We start from the raw sequence: 13,265 nt of genomic DNA, 5'->3' as shown, positions 1-13,265 counted from the left end.
TAAAACAGAAATGATCTGCAGTGTTGTTTGAATCTAAGTAAGCCACAACCTAGAAAACATGTTTTATTATTATTATTATTATCAGTCATGGTTTCCATTCTATGTTAAAAGCTTATTTGTAGTTGAAACAAATAATTTATCTGTAACTACCCTTCAGTTTTACCCTACAGTACACTTCATTTTGAAGCGTTTGGAGAACTGCAAAATGTCCATGAACTCTCCTGTTTCTGATCCACCTTCAGTTTGAGTCAACATCCCAAGAGCTACACTGTGAAGGTAAATGCTGGAGGGTTTTGTGTCAAAAGCAACAAATAGGAGGCAGAGGCATCCCCAAAAAAATCTAGTGAGTCAAATCGGAGATAATGTCATCATTTCTTTAGTTTTTAATCAACCAATTTCAAATCTTCTGAGAGAGAATTGCATGATCAGAATGAACAACCAAACCCCTACTACTGCTTCATTGTTTCAGTTTTTTCTAGATTACATTGGTAAGAGAAAACAGCAAAATAAATGCTGGAAGATGCACTCCAGCATTACTACATTACTGCAAAACCATGCAGTCCTCTATAAAAATATATATTTTAAAATGAAGGACTTTGAGAATGAAAATAGAGTGCAATTCTGTGAAGATATAACCCAGAATGCCCTGAGGTAACCTTCACAAGCAGCTTCACACGGCCTGCAGACAGAATCGCAGGTCTCTCGCTTAAGGAAAATGATTCATCTTAAAACCTGCTTTATATTTCTTTAACATTCAAAATGACGACTTTATTGAGACCCAGCACCTGTTTCCACACGTTATGTTGGTAAAAACAGCGACCTGTTTTTACCTACAGGTTACACCGTAGCCTGGTTTGTCTGGCTCTTTTCTATTTAACCTTGACTGAACCAAGAAACAGAAAACTGAGGTTTGAAAGCTCCCAAAACTAAACTATCAGTTCAGGTCACAACAACAGAGGCAGCACATGAATAATGCATACATCTAGATTTTAGGATTTTCAATATTTACATTTTAATATATTAAACTATTAAGAACCAAAATGTTAAAATTTCCAATCCACATGGCATCAAGAGGTCAAATGGGGGCAGAATGGTCAATCATACTAAACTCCAATATGTTCACATGTGCTGGAATTAATCTGGTGAGACAGGCATTTTAAAATGCAGGAGAGTTTGCAGCTCATTTTAAGCAGAAGGAGCAGCATATTTAAATGGCTATATTCCAAGTCCTGTGCAGTCTTTGGGAATAGATAAAAGGAATTATTTGTCAGAACAAAGACCATAACTTTCTGTACTTTCATAAAGGATGTTGGTCTGTAAAATAATGGGAGCAGACCAAGAATAGATTTATAAATGAGGATATGCCAGTGCTTAAACCCAAGACTATTAAGCACAAGAATGTAAATTTTAGTGGCTCATGGGGTTTAATAAATGCATGTTTTACAGTATCTCTGAAAAAATTGCAAATTCAGCTCAATAAATAGTTCTGGAAAAGAAACAAACAGACCTTAAATCACCTTATAACAAAACCCTTTCAATTCTACTTTTTTGATCAATCTGTGCATTTTCTGTAAATCTTCCTGCTTATTTGCCAGTTATCTAAATTACAAAGTCTGAAAAGCTAATACTTGTGAGCAAGTATTCCAAGTACGGTACTTTTCGGACTAAAAGCCGTTACGTTTTTCCTACACTTTGAACCATGAGGCTTAAAGCCCAGTGCAGCTTTTCTGTGGATTTTTCTTCAACCTCCAGGGGGCTCTTTAGCAGGAAGTGAATCATTGGAAGTCAAAATTGGAATTCAAAGAAGAAAGCGCTAATTTTCATTTAGAACAAGCACATGCTAGCACTAGGCAAGACGGAGAAATTTCTTCAAACTCATATGATGCTGCTTTTAAGTTGAGGACTATTGATCCGGCAGTACAGGAAGGAAATAGAGCCGCTGCCCGTAAGAATGGTTCGGCATTGCAGACGGAGAGCTGTGCCTTAATAAATCTAGCAGATTTATTAGAACGATGCCCTCTGCTGCAGAAAACCGAGTGGCGCAGATACCAGCGGCTTATAGCCTGGTGCAGCTTACTTCCAGTTTTTTTTATTTATTTATTTATTTATTTTTTTATAAGGTGCGGCTTATAGTATAGTGAGCTCTATAGTCAGGAAAATACGCTAATGACTGGCATTTACTTTTATTTAAAATTTATATACTAATTTAACAGCAGAATGACTCATAATTGAACCTGATTATATCAGTAAATATCCCACAACCTTTATTTTATCTAGTAAACAAAAGTCAGGACAGCATGATTTATGCATGTAGTTCCCTCCAAAATGTTCATATTTCAAACTTATTTCACATTTCATCAATAAATATCAAGAAAACATAGTGCAGTTTGTTTGTTTTTTACAAATAGAAAAATAAAAAGGATGCCATTCATATGCATTCAGTCTCTTTAAGTGAAAACTTTATAGAATCACCTTATGCTCAAATTACAGCTGCTAGTTTTTTCATGTAGCTTTCTACCTCTAAAGACATAACGGATTAATTTCATTTCCTTTTAATACAATCTGAAGATCAGTTTGATTGGACAAAGAAAATGCTGCCCATTTCCTTCTGCTTCACAGTTATGTTTAGATGGTGTTCTTCTGTCAGACTATCTACCAAATCTACCAGTGTTGCTGTAAGATAAAACTTTGAAATGCTCTTGGGGTGTGAACACTGCATCGTAACTCAACACAAAATAGATAGTCACTGTGACGATTAAAAGGAAAATCATTGGTCGGCAAACTTTAAAGAAAGACCTTGTGTCCGAAATCAATACAGTGTAGTTAGGGGAAGAAAACAGGCCAATTAAATTTTCAAGGCTGATGTATCTGACAACTTTCTCTAAAGAAGGGTACATTCCTAAGATTAAAGTGAGTTTTGCCATGATACAACTGGCTGTTTTTCTCTCCCTGTTCTTTTTGCCAAACTTTTGTTAAACCAAATTAACTTGGCTGCTGAACTCAGGAACTTGGGGAAAAGTAAGACTGGCAGCAGCATTCAAGCTTTCAATGGGATGATTAACCCTTTAACTGTCACCCCAAATACTGTCACATGCAGGTCAATGGGTCAATGAGGACACCGGCGTCCACATGGCAGTTAAAGGGTTAATCAACCTCAAAATCTCAACAAAAATCAAAACCTGGAAACTTCCAACTCTAGGATGTCAACAGTTTTTAGTCTGTACCTATAAAACCATTCTCATAGTTCAAAGGGATTGATGCTATGCTTTTATACAGTAACTTTATTGGTCTATTTTACTTATTTCAACAAATTAAAAAATAAATAAATACAAATTAGCAGCAAAGGATGAAAATCAGAATTCATTTTAAATCTTTTCTGCATAACGATATCCTCCTTTGATCAGCTGACAGTAGTTCAGCAAAATATATTGAGGTGCTAAATTTTACCTTCATAAGTATACAATGTTTTATGTGTACATATTTCCATGACCTAACATATGGACCACTTTGACAGAGTGGCTATAAAACTCATAAAGGCATTCCAGTATGACAGAGTGCAATATGAAAATGTTTACTGGCAGGGGGAGAAAACCTTGTTGTGTTTCCATTGACCATATAATTGTGTAAATTGAAAGGACAAAAATAAATTTGATTAATGGAAACACGGGGGGAAAAAAATCTGGTTTTCTGATAAAATATTGTGTTTTCTCAGCTGCATCAAAATTAGTATATTTCACAAATGAAACATAATGGAAAAATGTTTTCACATCATACGAGTTATGTGATGAACTAAATGTTGCCACTGGCAGGAAAGACAAAGATGACTTCAAGTGGTTGGATGAAGATTGGGCGGCGTTTAATCTCATTAACAAACGTATTCACGTGTGAATTTAATTGTGCTTATTATTTAATGAAAATAACGCAATGGCTAAATTGTGTTGTTTCGACATTAACAATAAATTTTGTGCACATTGATAATGGAAATGCAGCTACTGTCACACCATAATAAAAGTTATGTATTGCGAATTATTCTGGAAACAGCCAAAATGCATTTTTAGCACTTCTATTAAAACTCATGGAGAATATGGCCCGACAAATGTAAGATCTGAGACAAGACTGGCTGGTGAGTCGTAATGTCAGACCTGTAAAACTGGCAGGAGTTGGGTAAGTCTGCTGTCATCTGCTTTACTTTGATCTTACTGGAAAAGCCTCACAGATCAGCTCACATAAAGGTTTTAATTTCCTGTGCATGTATTGGTAATATGAAGGAGATGGTGAATGGAATTGGACATTGGTTTGGTGCCGAGAGTCCAGCGGATCTTTAAAAACGTTCTCCACTGAGGTGTTTTTTATCCATCATTTTTATATGTGCTGACAAAAGCAAGAACTAAACTCCCACTCTTTTGGTCTAAAGCACTGTGCTTTCTTAGAGTTGCTCAGCGGAAATTAGGGTGAAAGAAATCTCTGAATATCGCAGAAAAATGTCGTCACTGTCCTTACCTTCGATTAAACTTACAAAAGAACTGTGTAGAAGTTTTTTATAGCCAGACTCAAGCAAATAACAAAAACAAATACTCAATATTTGGGTAAACCAACTAAATACTAAATGAAAGAGTTTTGGTTACCATTTTAATTATATCATTTAACACTGCAAGACACACAAAAGGTGAATATAGATTTCTTATGCAACCATAGTAGCTTGGAACAGGGCACAACATTATTACAAGCGGAAAGAATATTCCATAATACATTTATTTAATTTTTGGTGATATTTCACTGTAAAACACTTTTACAGAAAGTTTTATAGCCACACATTTTTCCGTCATTTATGGATACCTTTAAGATCCGAGGCAGTTTGGATATTTTTCTACTTACTGACTCCTGTAAAATATTCATGCAGCTGTGTGTATTTTAGTTGTGTTTTGTAGGAGGGCAGAAATCTGAAAGTTTTGCCAGTATGTTTGGGTGCTTAGGGTGAGAAGCATTTCATAGACTTACTGAACCCATATCTATAGTGGGAGCAGACAGCAGGGTGAAAGCATGCAGACAATGAAGTTTCAGCAAAATATGATGAAATAAAAAAAAAAACAAAGTGCATATCCATGGCAAAATAGCAGCGAGGAGGTCTGCATCTACCCCGGCAGAGTTCTAATATGCAGATAAAACATAACGCACTGGCATAACAGAGCGAGACTCAGTGAAAATGTGTTTAAATGTAAAATTTATAAACAGACTCAGAGATTTCACTTTGAACAGTTAAGCTCTGTTTCAACCCCTACATTCAAACCACTGACAGCCAAAACCATGTGAGAATAAGCACCAAAGCAACCCATTCAATCACACAGTGAACTGCCTCCACTCTCCTCTAAAGAACAGTGTAGAATAAAAAAAAGGTTTTATTTTTATTCCAATTTTTGTTTGATTATTTGATGATCTGTTCTCCCTAATAATACCCTGACCCAATCTTCCTCCGTTCAGCACACATAGATATCCTCAATTCATTATACATATTCTCTGGCTTGATAATTAATTTAAAAGACAACAGCCTTATGGATGTAAAAGACATGTGGGAAAAAATCAATAATATTGACAAATCATCCGGTGCATCACGCGTCTAAAGGTGACAGAGTATTTCTACAATGATTTACACTCCTTCTTGATTGAACACATGTCCAGCAGCTGAAAAATATGAAACTAGAACTTCTTAACTCTCAAATAGAGATGTGAGGTTTGAGTAAAACTGTCACAGCTAAACTGCATATTTATAGATTAGCTCTGTCAGAGTTTAATGCCCCTACTAGAGAGCTGGTGAGGCAATTATATAATTGTTAGCTTTCACATTTTAAAGGATCTTTGTCAGTTGAACATGTTGAACATGCAACTCTCTGCAGAGATACTGAATGTTATATAAATATACCACCTCCCTCTCACATTCACTGTGTGCTAATTTGTCCTAGGAAGCTTCCTCTTCAGCACCGTTAACAACTTGTCATTCTCGCTGACACACCAGCAGACAAATATTTACTTTCATAATCACAGACAGCTTATTAGATGTGTCAATTCAGAGGAGCGAGGTTTAGAAAAATAAGCTTAAAAAAAATAAGCTTCCTTTGGTGGAAGCTATTATCTGTTCTGAATGCCGTTACCTGTTGCAGTCGACGTGCAGCAGGAGGTGGGAAGTGCTGATGGTGAGGGCGATCTTGTGCCACTGTCCGTCAGCAAGCCGGTAGGGGAATGACTCAGATCGTGGTTTGCCCTTAAAGCGGTAGTGGTAGCGGATCTCCTCTCTCACACCGCTGCTTTCCAGCTCAAAGTAACTGCAGGGCCAGAAAAGAGATGACAAATCCTTAGTTTTTCAGTGTACAAGGTCTTACTCTAAACAGATCCATTCATTATTTCATTAACATAATTTCTGAATTATGTAAGTTCTGTATGGATGCACACAAGTAGATAGATTTTGATGGTTCTTTCTCCTTGGAAAGTAATATTACTATCTGCTTAAAGAGAGAAAGCAAAATTCTCTCGCGTCAAATTTGACTAAATATTTTCATTCAAATCATAAAACATTCACAGCATCTGGTCTGAGAAAAGTGATGCCTGAGCGGCAACAAAATAAAATCTAATCTTTTTTTTAATAAAACTAAATCAAAATTAAATCAAATAATAATTTGTGAAAATGGTAAAGAAAAAGAAAAGAGTTGAATAAGGTGAAAACATGCACTCAGTAACTCCAGAAATTAAATTTTGCCAGAGTAAAATATTGTTGCAAGTAGTGATCCAATGGCGTTTTATGTTTCACAAAAGCAGGCAAATCATTCCAGTTCAATAGAGTTTCAGGGCCATTGTAGATAGAAAAATGGAGTAAATTGTAGCAAAAAAATCTAAAAATGTTTTAATTAGTCCCAGAATCTTTTTGAAAACAATGTGGAAATTTCTGAGCTTAAAGTCAAATTTTTGCAAGAAATCTAAAGGGACACTGCAGCTGTATGACTTTTGGTTCTGGTCGCACCATGTGGTCCTTCCACTCCACCATCATCATCCATGATAAATTAGAAGCTGGATAATTGTGAGCTGCAGACAAGAGGCCTCAGGCAAACAGCCCTGACATTTTAGCTTCCCAGTGGCTATAAATGACCTGAAAACAGAAACCTTTATCCAGTTTGAACAAAGAAAAAAATCTCCTTGTAAAGACATACTTCCATGTTATGTAACCTGAACTATAAGATTCCAGAAAATCCATTCATCCACTTCTCCTTTTTCCATTCACATATATCATTGCAGGATCACAGGAGCATAAAACATAATACTTAAACTAATAAATAAAGAAGCAAAATAAAAAATAGGTGTCTATTCAGACTTCCCAGTTAGCAGCAATCGTTGTTGGCTAATTGCTGCTGGCTAGTCTGAAGGAGCTGAGTGGGTGAGTCCCAGGAGAGAGCTGATCTGTGAAGCAGAAACTCAGAAACTTTGAAACTGCACCTCAGAGACGGTGGACCTAGGTCCACCCAAGCATTTTGCAGAGCTGAATGGTTGCCATGGAGATTAGAGGATTTCTCAAACATGCACGAATGAATCAAGGCAACACTCCATATGTGTTTTTGATAAGGGAATAATATAACATGATGTAAGGCTAAAAACAATACATAATACTGCTCAGATAAATGCATATTTGATCCATATAGAAAATAGAAACTTTCCTTTCATTCAGTTTTTAAGAGATTTTATTTACACCTTTATTACCCGCTTTTGATGGATTTACTTGTGGTTTTAATGTTTTTATGTACAGTGACAAAGATGGGCAAAGTCTTCCACCATATACAAGACCAAAAACAAACAGGAGTGGCAACAAGAACATTGTATGTTGTACATTCTTGTCAACTCAAACCATTCTGCTCAGCTAATGAAGGCAGATCAACCCCCCACAAAGCAGGTTCTGTTAACGCTAAAACAATTATTACACACTAAATTAACAAGGAAATGTTTTTCCACAACATCCAATCCCATTTGCATGCATAAACAAGTGGCGGCTTCTTCACATATCTGTGTGAGAGAGGAAGAGAGAGAAGTGGAATCAGCGCAACAATGACCAGCCAGTTCGGCAGTCTTTATACAGCATGTCATCACTCTGAAATTAAATGAATACATCATTCTGTGCCTGTGCTGGGCACCGACCCGACACCCTATCTTCATCATGCTCCTGGAGCCAGAGCCGCTGATACTTGTCAGCTGGAGAAGAATCATTTGCATCGAACGAGGAGCAAAATGAGAACGAGAGCTCTCCAGCTTCGCCTCTCCCACTGATGGAAGCCTCCTCGGGGCTTAAAGAGACCCGGAATCAACGAATGAGCAGAAACACCGTTATCCTGATTTGACTCATGAAATAATCATCAAAGACATTAACTCCACTCCACAGCTAGTGTTTATTTTATGAACTATTTAATGGTAGCTATTGTATGCCTATGTTACAGAAGAGTTAATGAGAGGAGGAGGGGAGCTGCAGACTATTGGCAGGCAATAGGTTTATTATGAATAGCTCAGTGTGATGGACACAAAAATTTGGCTTGCCTCCTTTGGAGCTTTTTCTATGCAAAATATAAAAAATGAGCCTTATCTGTTTCCACAGGCTTTCTTTTATTGATGATCCTTTCATAAGCAGCATTGTGCAAAGCTGTTGTTACACTAATGGCATCTGCATGGATCTGAAATACTCCAACTGTGAGCATCTACAGCTTTCAGAATAAGAAAAATAATGTTTGCATTTCAAACAAATAAAAGACATGGCTGCCAGTGTTGATGAAGGGATTGTTGTGATGCGAAATTAAACTATTGTGGAAGTCTCTCCAGGGAAACAAAAAAAAAAAAAAAAAAACGCTACAGAATATAATAGTCATTTATTGCACAATCTAAAACATTTTCAACTTGTTAAACATGAAGTTTTATGAGAAGATAACAAGTTAATGGTTGGGTTAGTGTTTGTGTGCAGTAATAGGACCAAAACAAGCATTTACAAATCACTGAGTGAAAAACTTTAATTCGATGTCAAAATGCTAGAGCAAATATTTACAGCTCTATGGTCAAATTTAACTGTTTCCAACCAATCAGAGTGTTTTAAAAGAAAAAGATGGTATTAAATTGGCAATAGCAAGGTCATAAAATGTCACACACTACTCAAAACCAGCAAACATTTACATGTAGGACAGTTTAAGAAACATATTTTCAAAGTGGTATGACTTTGCTCTGCCCATATGCCATACCAGAAGTTAGGACAAATAGACAGATATTTATTAATTCACAATGTTTTATTGTAATGCAGCACTCTCATTCTTTTTATGAAATACATTTAGGAGCAATTACATTTTATGTCGAGGATGTAAAGTCCCAACACCAGTAAAATACAGTGATTAATGACTGCAACATTAAATACCTTTAATCTCCATAAATCTCATCTATACTTGTCACTTCACAATTTGAATTTATAGCACTGCCACAAGTCTGTAACTTCACCTGCATTTCATCAACAAGCCTTTCAAGCTGCAGCCGATCAGGGTTATAATATTTTTGATGTTTTCATTATAGTTCAGTTTTATTTCATTGTGATTTTTTTGTCTAATTGAGTTAGTTTTAATAAGTCTATTTGCTAGTTTTTATTAGTTATCAGTTAATTATTTTTTTAGTTTGAATAGAGATTTTGTTATTATTTTCATTCTATGGTACATTTTCAAGTGCAGAATTAAAAAAGGTTGAAGTATTATGTTGTGATTATGTATTCGGTGATTGGGTGTTGAATACTCAAGAGTTGACGGCATTTTCAAAAATATATTCAATTATTTTTGAACAACCAACTGACTGTCGTTTTATCCAAACTTTTGCTGTTGCCTTTCTGAAGAACAGCATAAATGCCGCCACTGCATTTAGACGAGTTGCAGGTTATTGTTTATTTCCTGAAATCTTACAACAACAAAAAAATTACATTCTTTCACTTGCTATCCATAACCACGCTGCCGCAGTAGAACACTTTTTCTAACAAAATTAAACCTGGAGATGGAGGTACTACTAAGTTAGTGCAATGCTCTACAGTCGAGAGGAAAATATCGCAGAAAAACCGTTGAACTACTCATAATCAAATAATAAATAAATACTCATTGCCATAGCAACTGACTGACAACAGGTCCACTAGTGTATCAGGATTCAACACCAAAAAACACACAAACATTTCCCACACAAAGAACAGTCAGTTACAGTTTTATGTTTTCAGGCTTGATGTTTATTTTATGATTATTGATAAGTGATTGTATCAACACATAAGTGGTTAATTATTTAACTTAATTACCTCCTCTATTGATAATTTGTCAGAGTTGGAGTGTGAGCCTCATTTTTATTTCTTAACTCATCCAAAGCACACCAAATTCCGCAGCACATCCAAATGTTACGGTTGTCAAAGTCAAGTTAGCATAGCAGACCTGCCACCCATTTCCTCACCTTTTGTCTTTAATTAAAACTTCTCACTGACCAGTAAAATGTGATACCTGTGGATCTAATTATTCAGTCATCAAGGCAAAGTACTGTGTCCCCTTTACATATATATTAGACATGCATTTAAGATTTATAGTGTTATGTTGACAACTGTACAGCTAAAAGCAAAGGTAGTCACAGGTGAGCAGTTTTTCGGGATCTTGCGTGCTTGACGTAACGTTGCAACGTGACTGTAGATTTAATGATTAATAAAATGGAGGATCTCATGAAGATCCAAAGCACTGACTACTAAGCAAACAAAGAGAGTCACAGGATGGCACACTGTTTCCTGAAATGAAGGTTTTGGGCAGAAGGCAAGGTTCAGACATTGTGTGCGACAGCTCAGAGAAGAAGCTGTTTTGGTGACAAGTGGTCTTCATCAAAATGCAGGGGCATCATCAGTAAGAGAAAAGTTTTGGAAATGAATGCCTGCCTCAGAATGCCGGACTAGCTGTATATCATCCTGTCCTTTTCCCTCACCTCCAGTGTCACACTGCTATTTTATGGTGGGTAGCTGACAGCCAATTATCTGCTCAATAGGGAGGGTCAACCCTCTCAGGCTCATCTCTGGTACAGCAGAAGGAAATAAGGCAGATACTACAACAGCAAAACAGACCGACGTCTTTAGATAATGGCCTGGAAAACCTGACTAGGTTTGCACACAAGGATGACAATTTAGTTGTCAGGTTTGGATGTCCTTGATTCAGGTTCTTGCGATGCTGGAAAGGTATTAGCAGGTAGGTGCAACTTCCACAAGTGACCACAGCTTGAGGTATATGGATCAATTTGCAGGAGAAAAATCAATTCTCATTTTCACAGTTTGGACTGTGTTAAGTGGTTCATTATCAGAATAAAAGTATTGTATGAGAGAGACACGTCTAGTTTTTGGTGTGGGTTTTATGACTGGGTCAGATTTAAATGGTCAGATACAGGGGGGGTCATTTTATATGCAGAGAAAATAAACACGTTTCTCTCACACAACACTAAATATTGGTTAAAAAAATTGAATAAATGCATTTTTGACTACAATTTCTCCAACTTTAAATAATTACATATGTTTCTGACAAGCTTAGTTTGGATGCAAAATGTCCAAATTTAAAATTTCTGCATGACAACTACATATTTAGAGGCTTACACAAATTACTGTAGAATAGAGAAACTCAAGTAAGAGACTGACTCTTGAATGGATTCCTGAGGTGTTACTGCTAATCTGAAGATCTGCTAAAACTGACAACTATGATGAAGTATTAGGGTCATTGTTCATAAAAATAAATAACTCAATCAAAAAAACTCTTGAGAAATTCATCTCAAAGTTTCTAGAAAATAAAAATAAAAATTCTGAGGTCAAACATTGTAAATATTTGCAGATAAAACTTCACAAATTTTTATATTAATCTGAGAAATTTTTTAAATAAAACTTGGAAATTTACTGATACTTAAAAAAATTGCATTCCTTTAATGGCTGAAAGGATCCCTAGTAATTCATAAACCATTTCAGCCAAGTTAATTATGGTCCAGATATGATGGATTATTATGAATGCTCATTATTTTCAGTGGAAAAAGGGTAAATTATTAAGTGATTGTTTTGTTTTATACGTTTCTGTATGTTACAACTGTACACAAAAAGAACAGTGATGGTGTTAGGACATGAATTGTGGTGGAGTTTCGCCTCAATCACCAGGAACTACCAAGAAACATGAAACTCTTCTCTATAAAATAATTATTGCCTGGGCAAGCAGCTACAGTTTAATGTTATATTTCTTTTTGACCCCTTTATGAAAGAGCTCAAATTAATCTGACTGCTTGTACATCAGAGATCTGATCATCAGGAACCAAACAGCCTGGAAGGAGGATGGTTTCTACAGACTCAAACAGATTATGAGTTCATTTAAGACCAAACCCGTTTTAATTGTAGGGTTCCAACTATTATTTAGTAATCAAATAATCTATTGATTATTCTGCCAATAACCACATAAAAACATGCCACATTCTAGATATTTTTCATTTAACCACAAGCTTTTTAATACAATGTTAGAAATACTTGAAGAATTTTTGCTAAAACTTATTTACAGTCAAAATGTGTTTTTAGCTTATATGCAAAATGCATATTCCTTTTGTACAATAAATAACCTTTTGGGAGTTACTCCAGCAAATTAATCGACTAATAAGTTAGTTGACGATAGTGAAAAATCGATTAAAAACAATTAATCACCATTAATCCAATTAATCGTGTCAGCCTTGTTTCAGTTTGATGTTTAATCTGGCAAAAATACGACATCTGTAATTCATAGAAGGTTCTGCTCTGAAGCTTTCTTAGGACTTAATAGGCAACTAGGAGATCAAAAACAATTTGACAAACTTCTACAGAAAAAAACAAAACCCCAAGTTCAAGTGTTTTTGGCTAATAAGCACAAAATCCTGTCCATTGTACAAACTAACATTATTCTAAATGTAAAAGTATGTACTGTATTTTTTGTTGTTCTACAACTACAACATTCCCCTTAAAGAAATCACAGCCAGTGAGTTAAATCACAGGAGTAATCCAGGGAGCAGAGAGTGGAAACCGGTACTAAGCTGAGGTTGAGCGGGTGCGCCGCATCCCTCATCCCCACAGACCAGATCAGTCAGTCAGTGTTGATGCTGTCAGGCCGTCTCTCTACAACGTTCAAACAAATTCTATCTGATGGTGGAGAAATTTTGAAAATCCACTTCACGTTTCTGAAAGCAAAAAAGGAAAGGTAGACAACAACAAA

The 13,265-nt window shown here is 35.9% G+C and overlaps 1 protein-coding gene across 6 annotated transcripts in view; it reads right to left on the bottom strand.

Annotated features, from left to right (window-relative positions):
* Positions 1-13,265, bottom strand: part of LOC122844826 (protein kinase C-binding protein NELL1-like) — a 225,922-nt gene that overhangs the window by 170,392 nt on the left and 42,265 nt on the right. For all 6 annotated transcript variants that reach the window (XM_044140629.1, XM_044140638.1, XM_044140607.1 and 3 more), the window contains one exon: positions 6,147-6,317. In XM_044140629.1, the coding sequence (XP_043996564.1) occupies positions 6,147-6,317 (171 nt within the window). The remainder of the gene's footprint in view (positions 1-6,146; positions 6,318-13,265) is intronic.

The sequence above is a fragment of the Gambusia affinis genome, linkage group LG02, assembly GCF_019740435.1.
Source record: "Gambusia affinis linkage group LG02, SWU_Gaff_1.0, whole genome shotgun sequence".
Lineage (NCBI taxonomy): Eukaryota > Metazoa > Chordata > Actinopteri > Cyprinodontiformes > Poeciliidae > Gambusia > Gambusia affinis.
The sequence above is the reverse complement of the archived record's forward strand: the minus strand, read 5'-3'. Positions and strand labels throughout refer to the sequence as shown.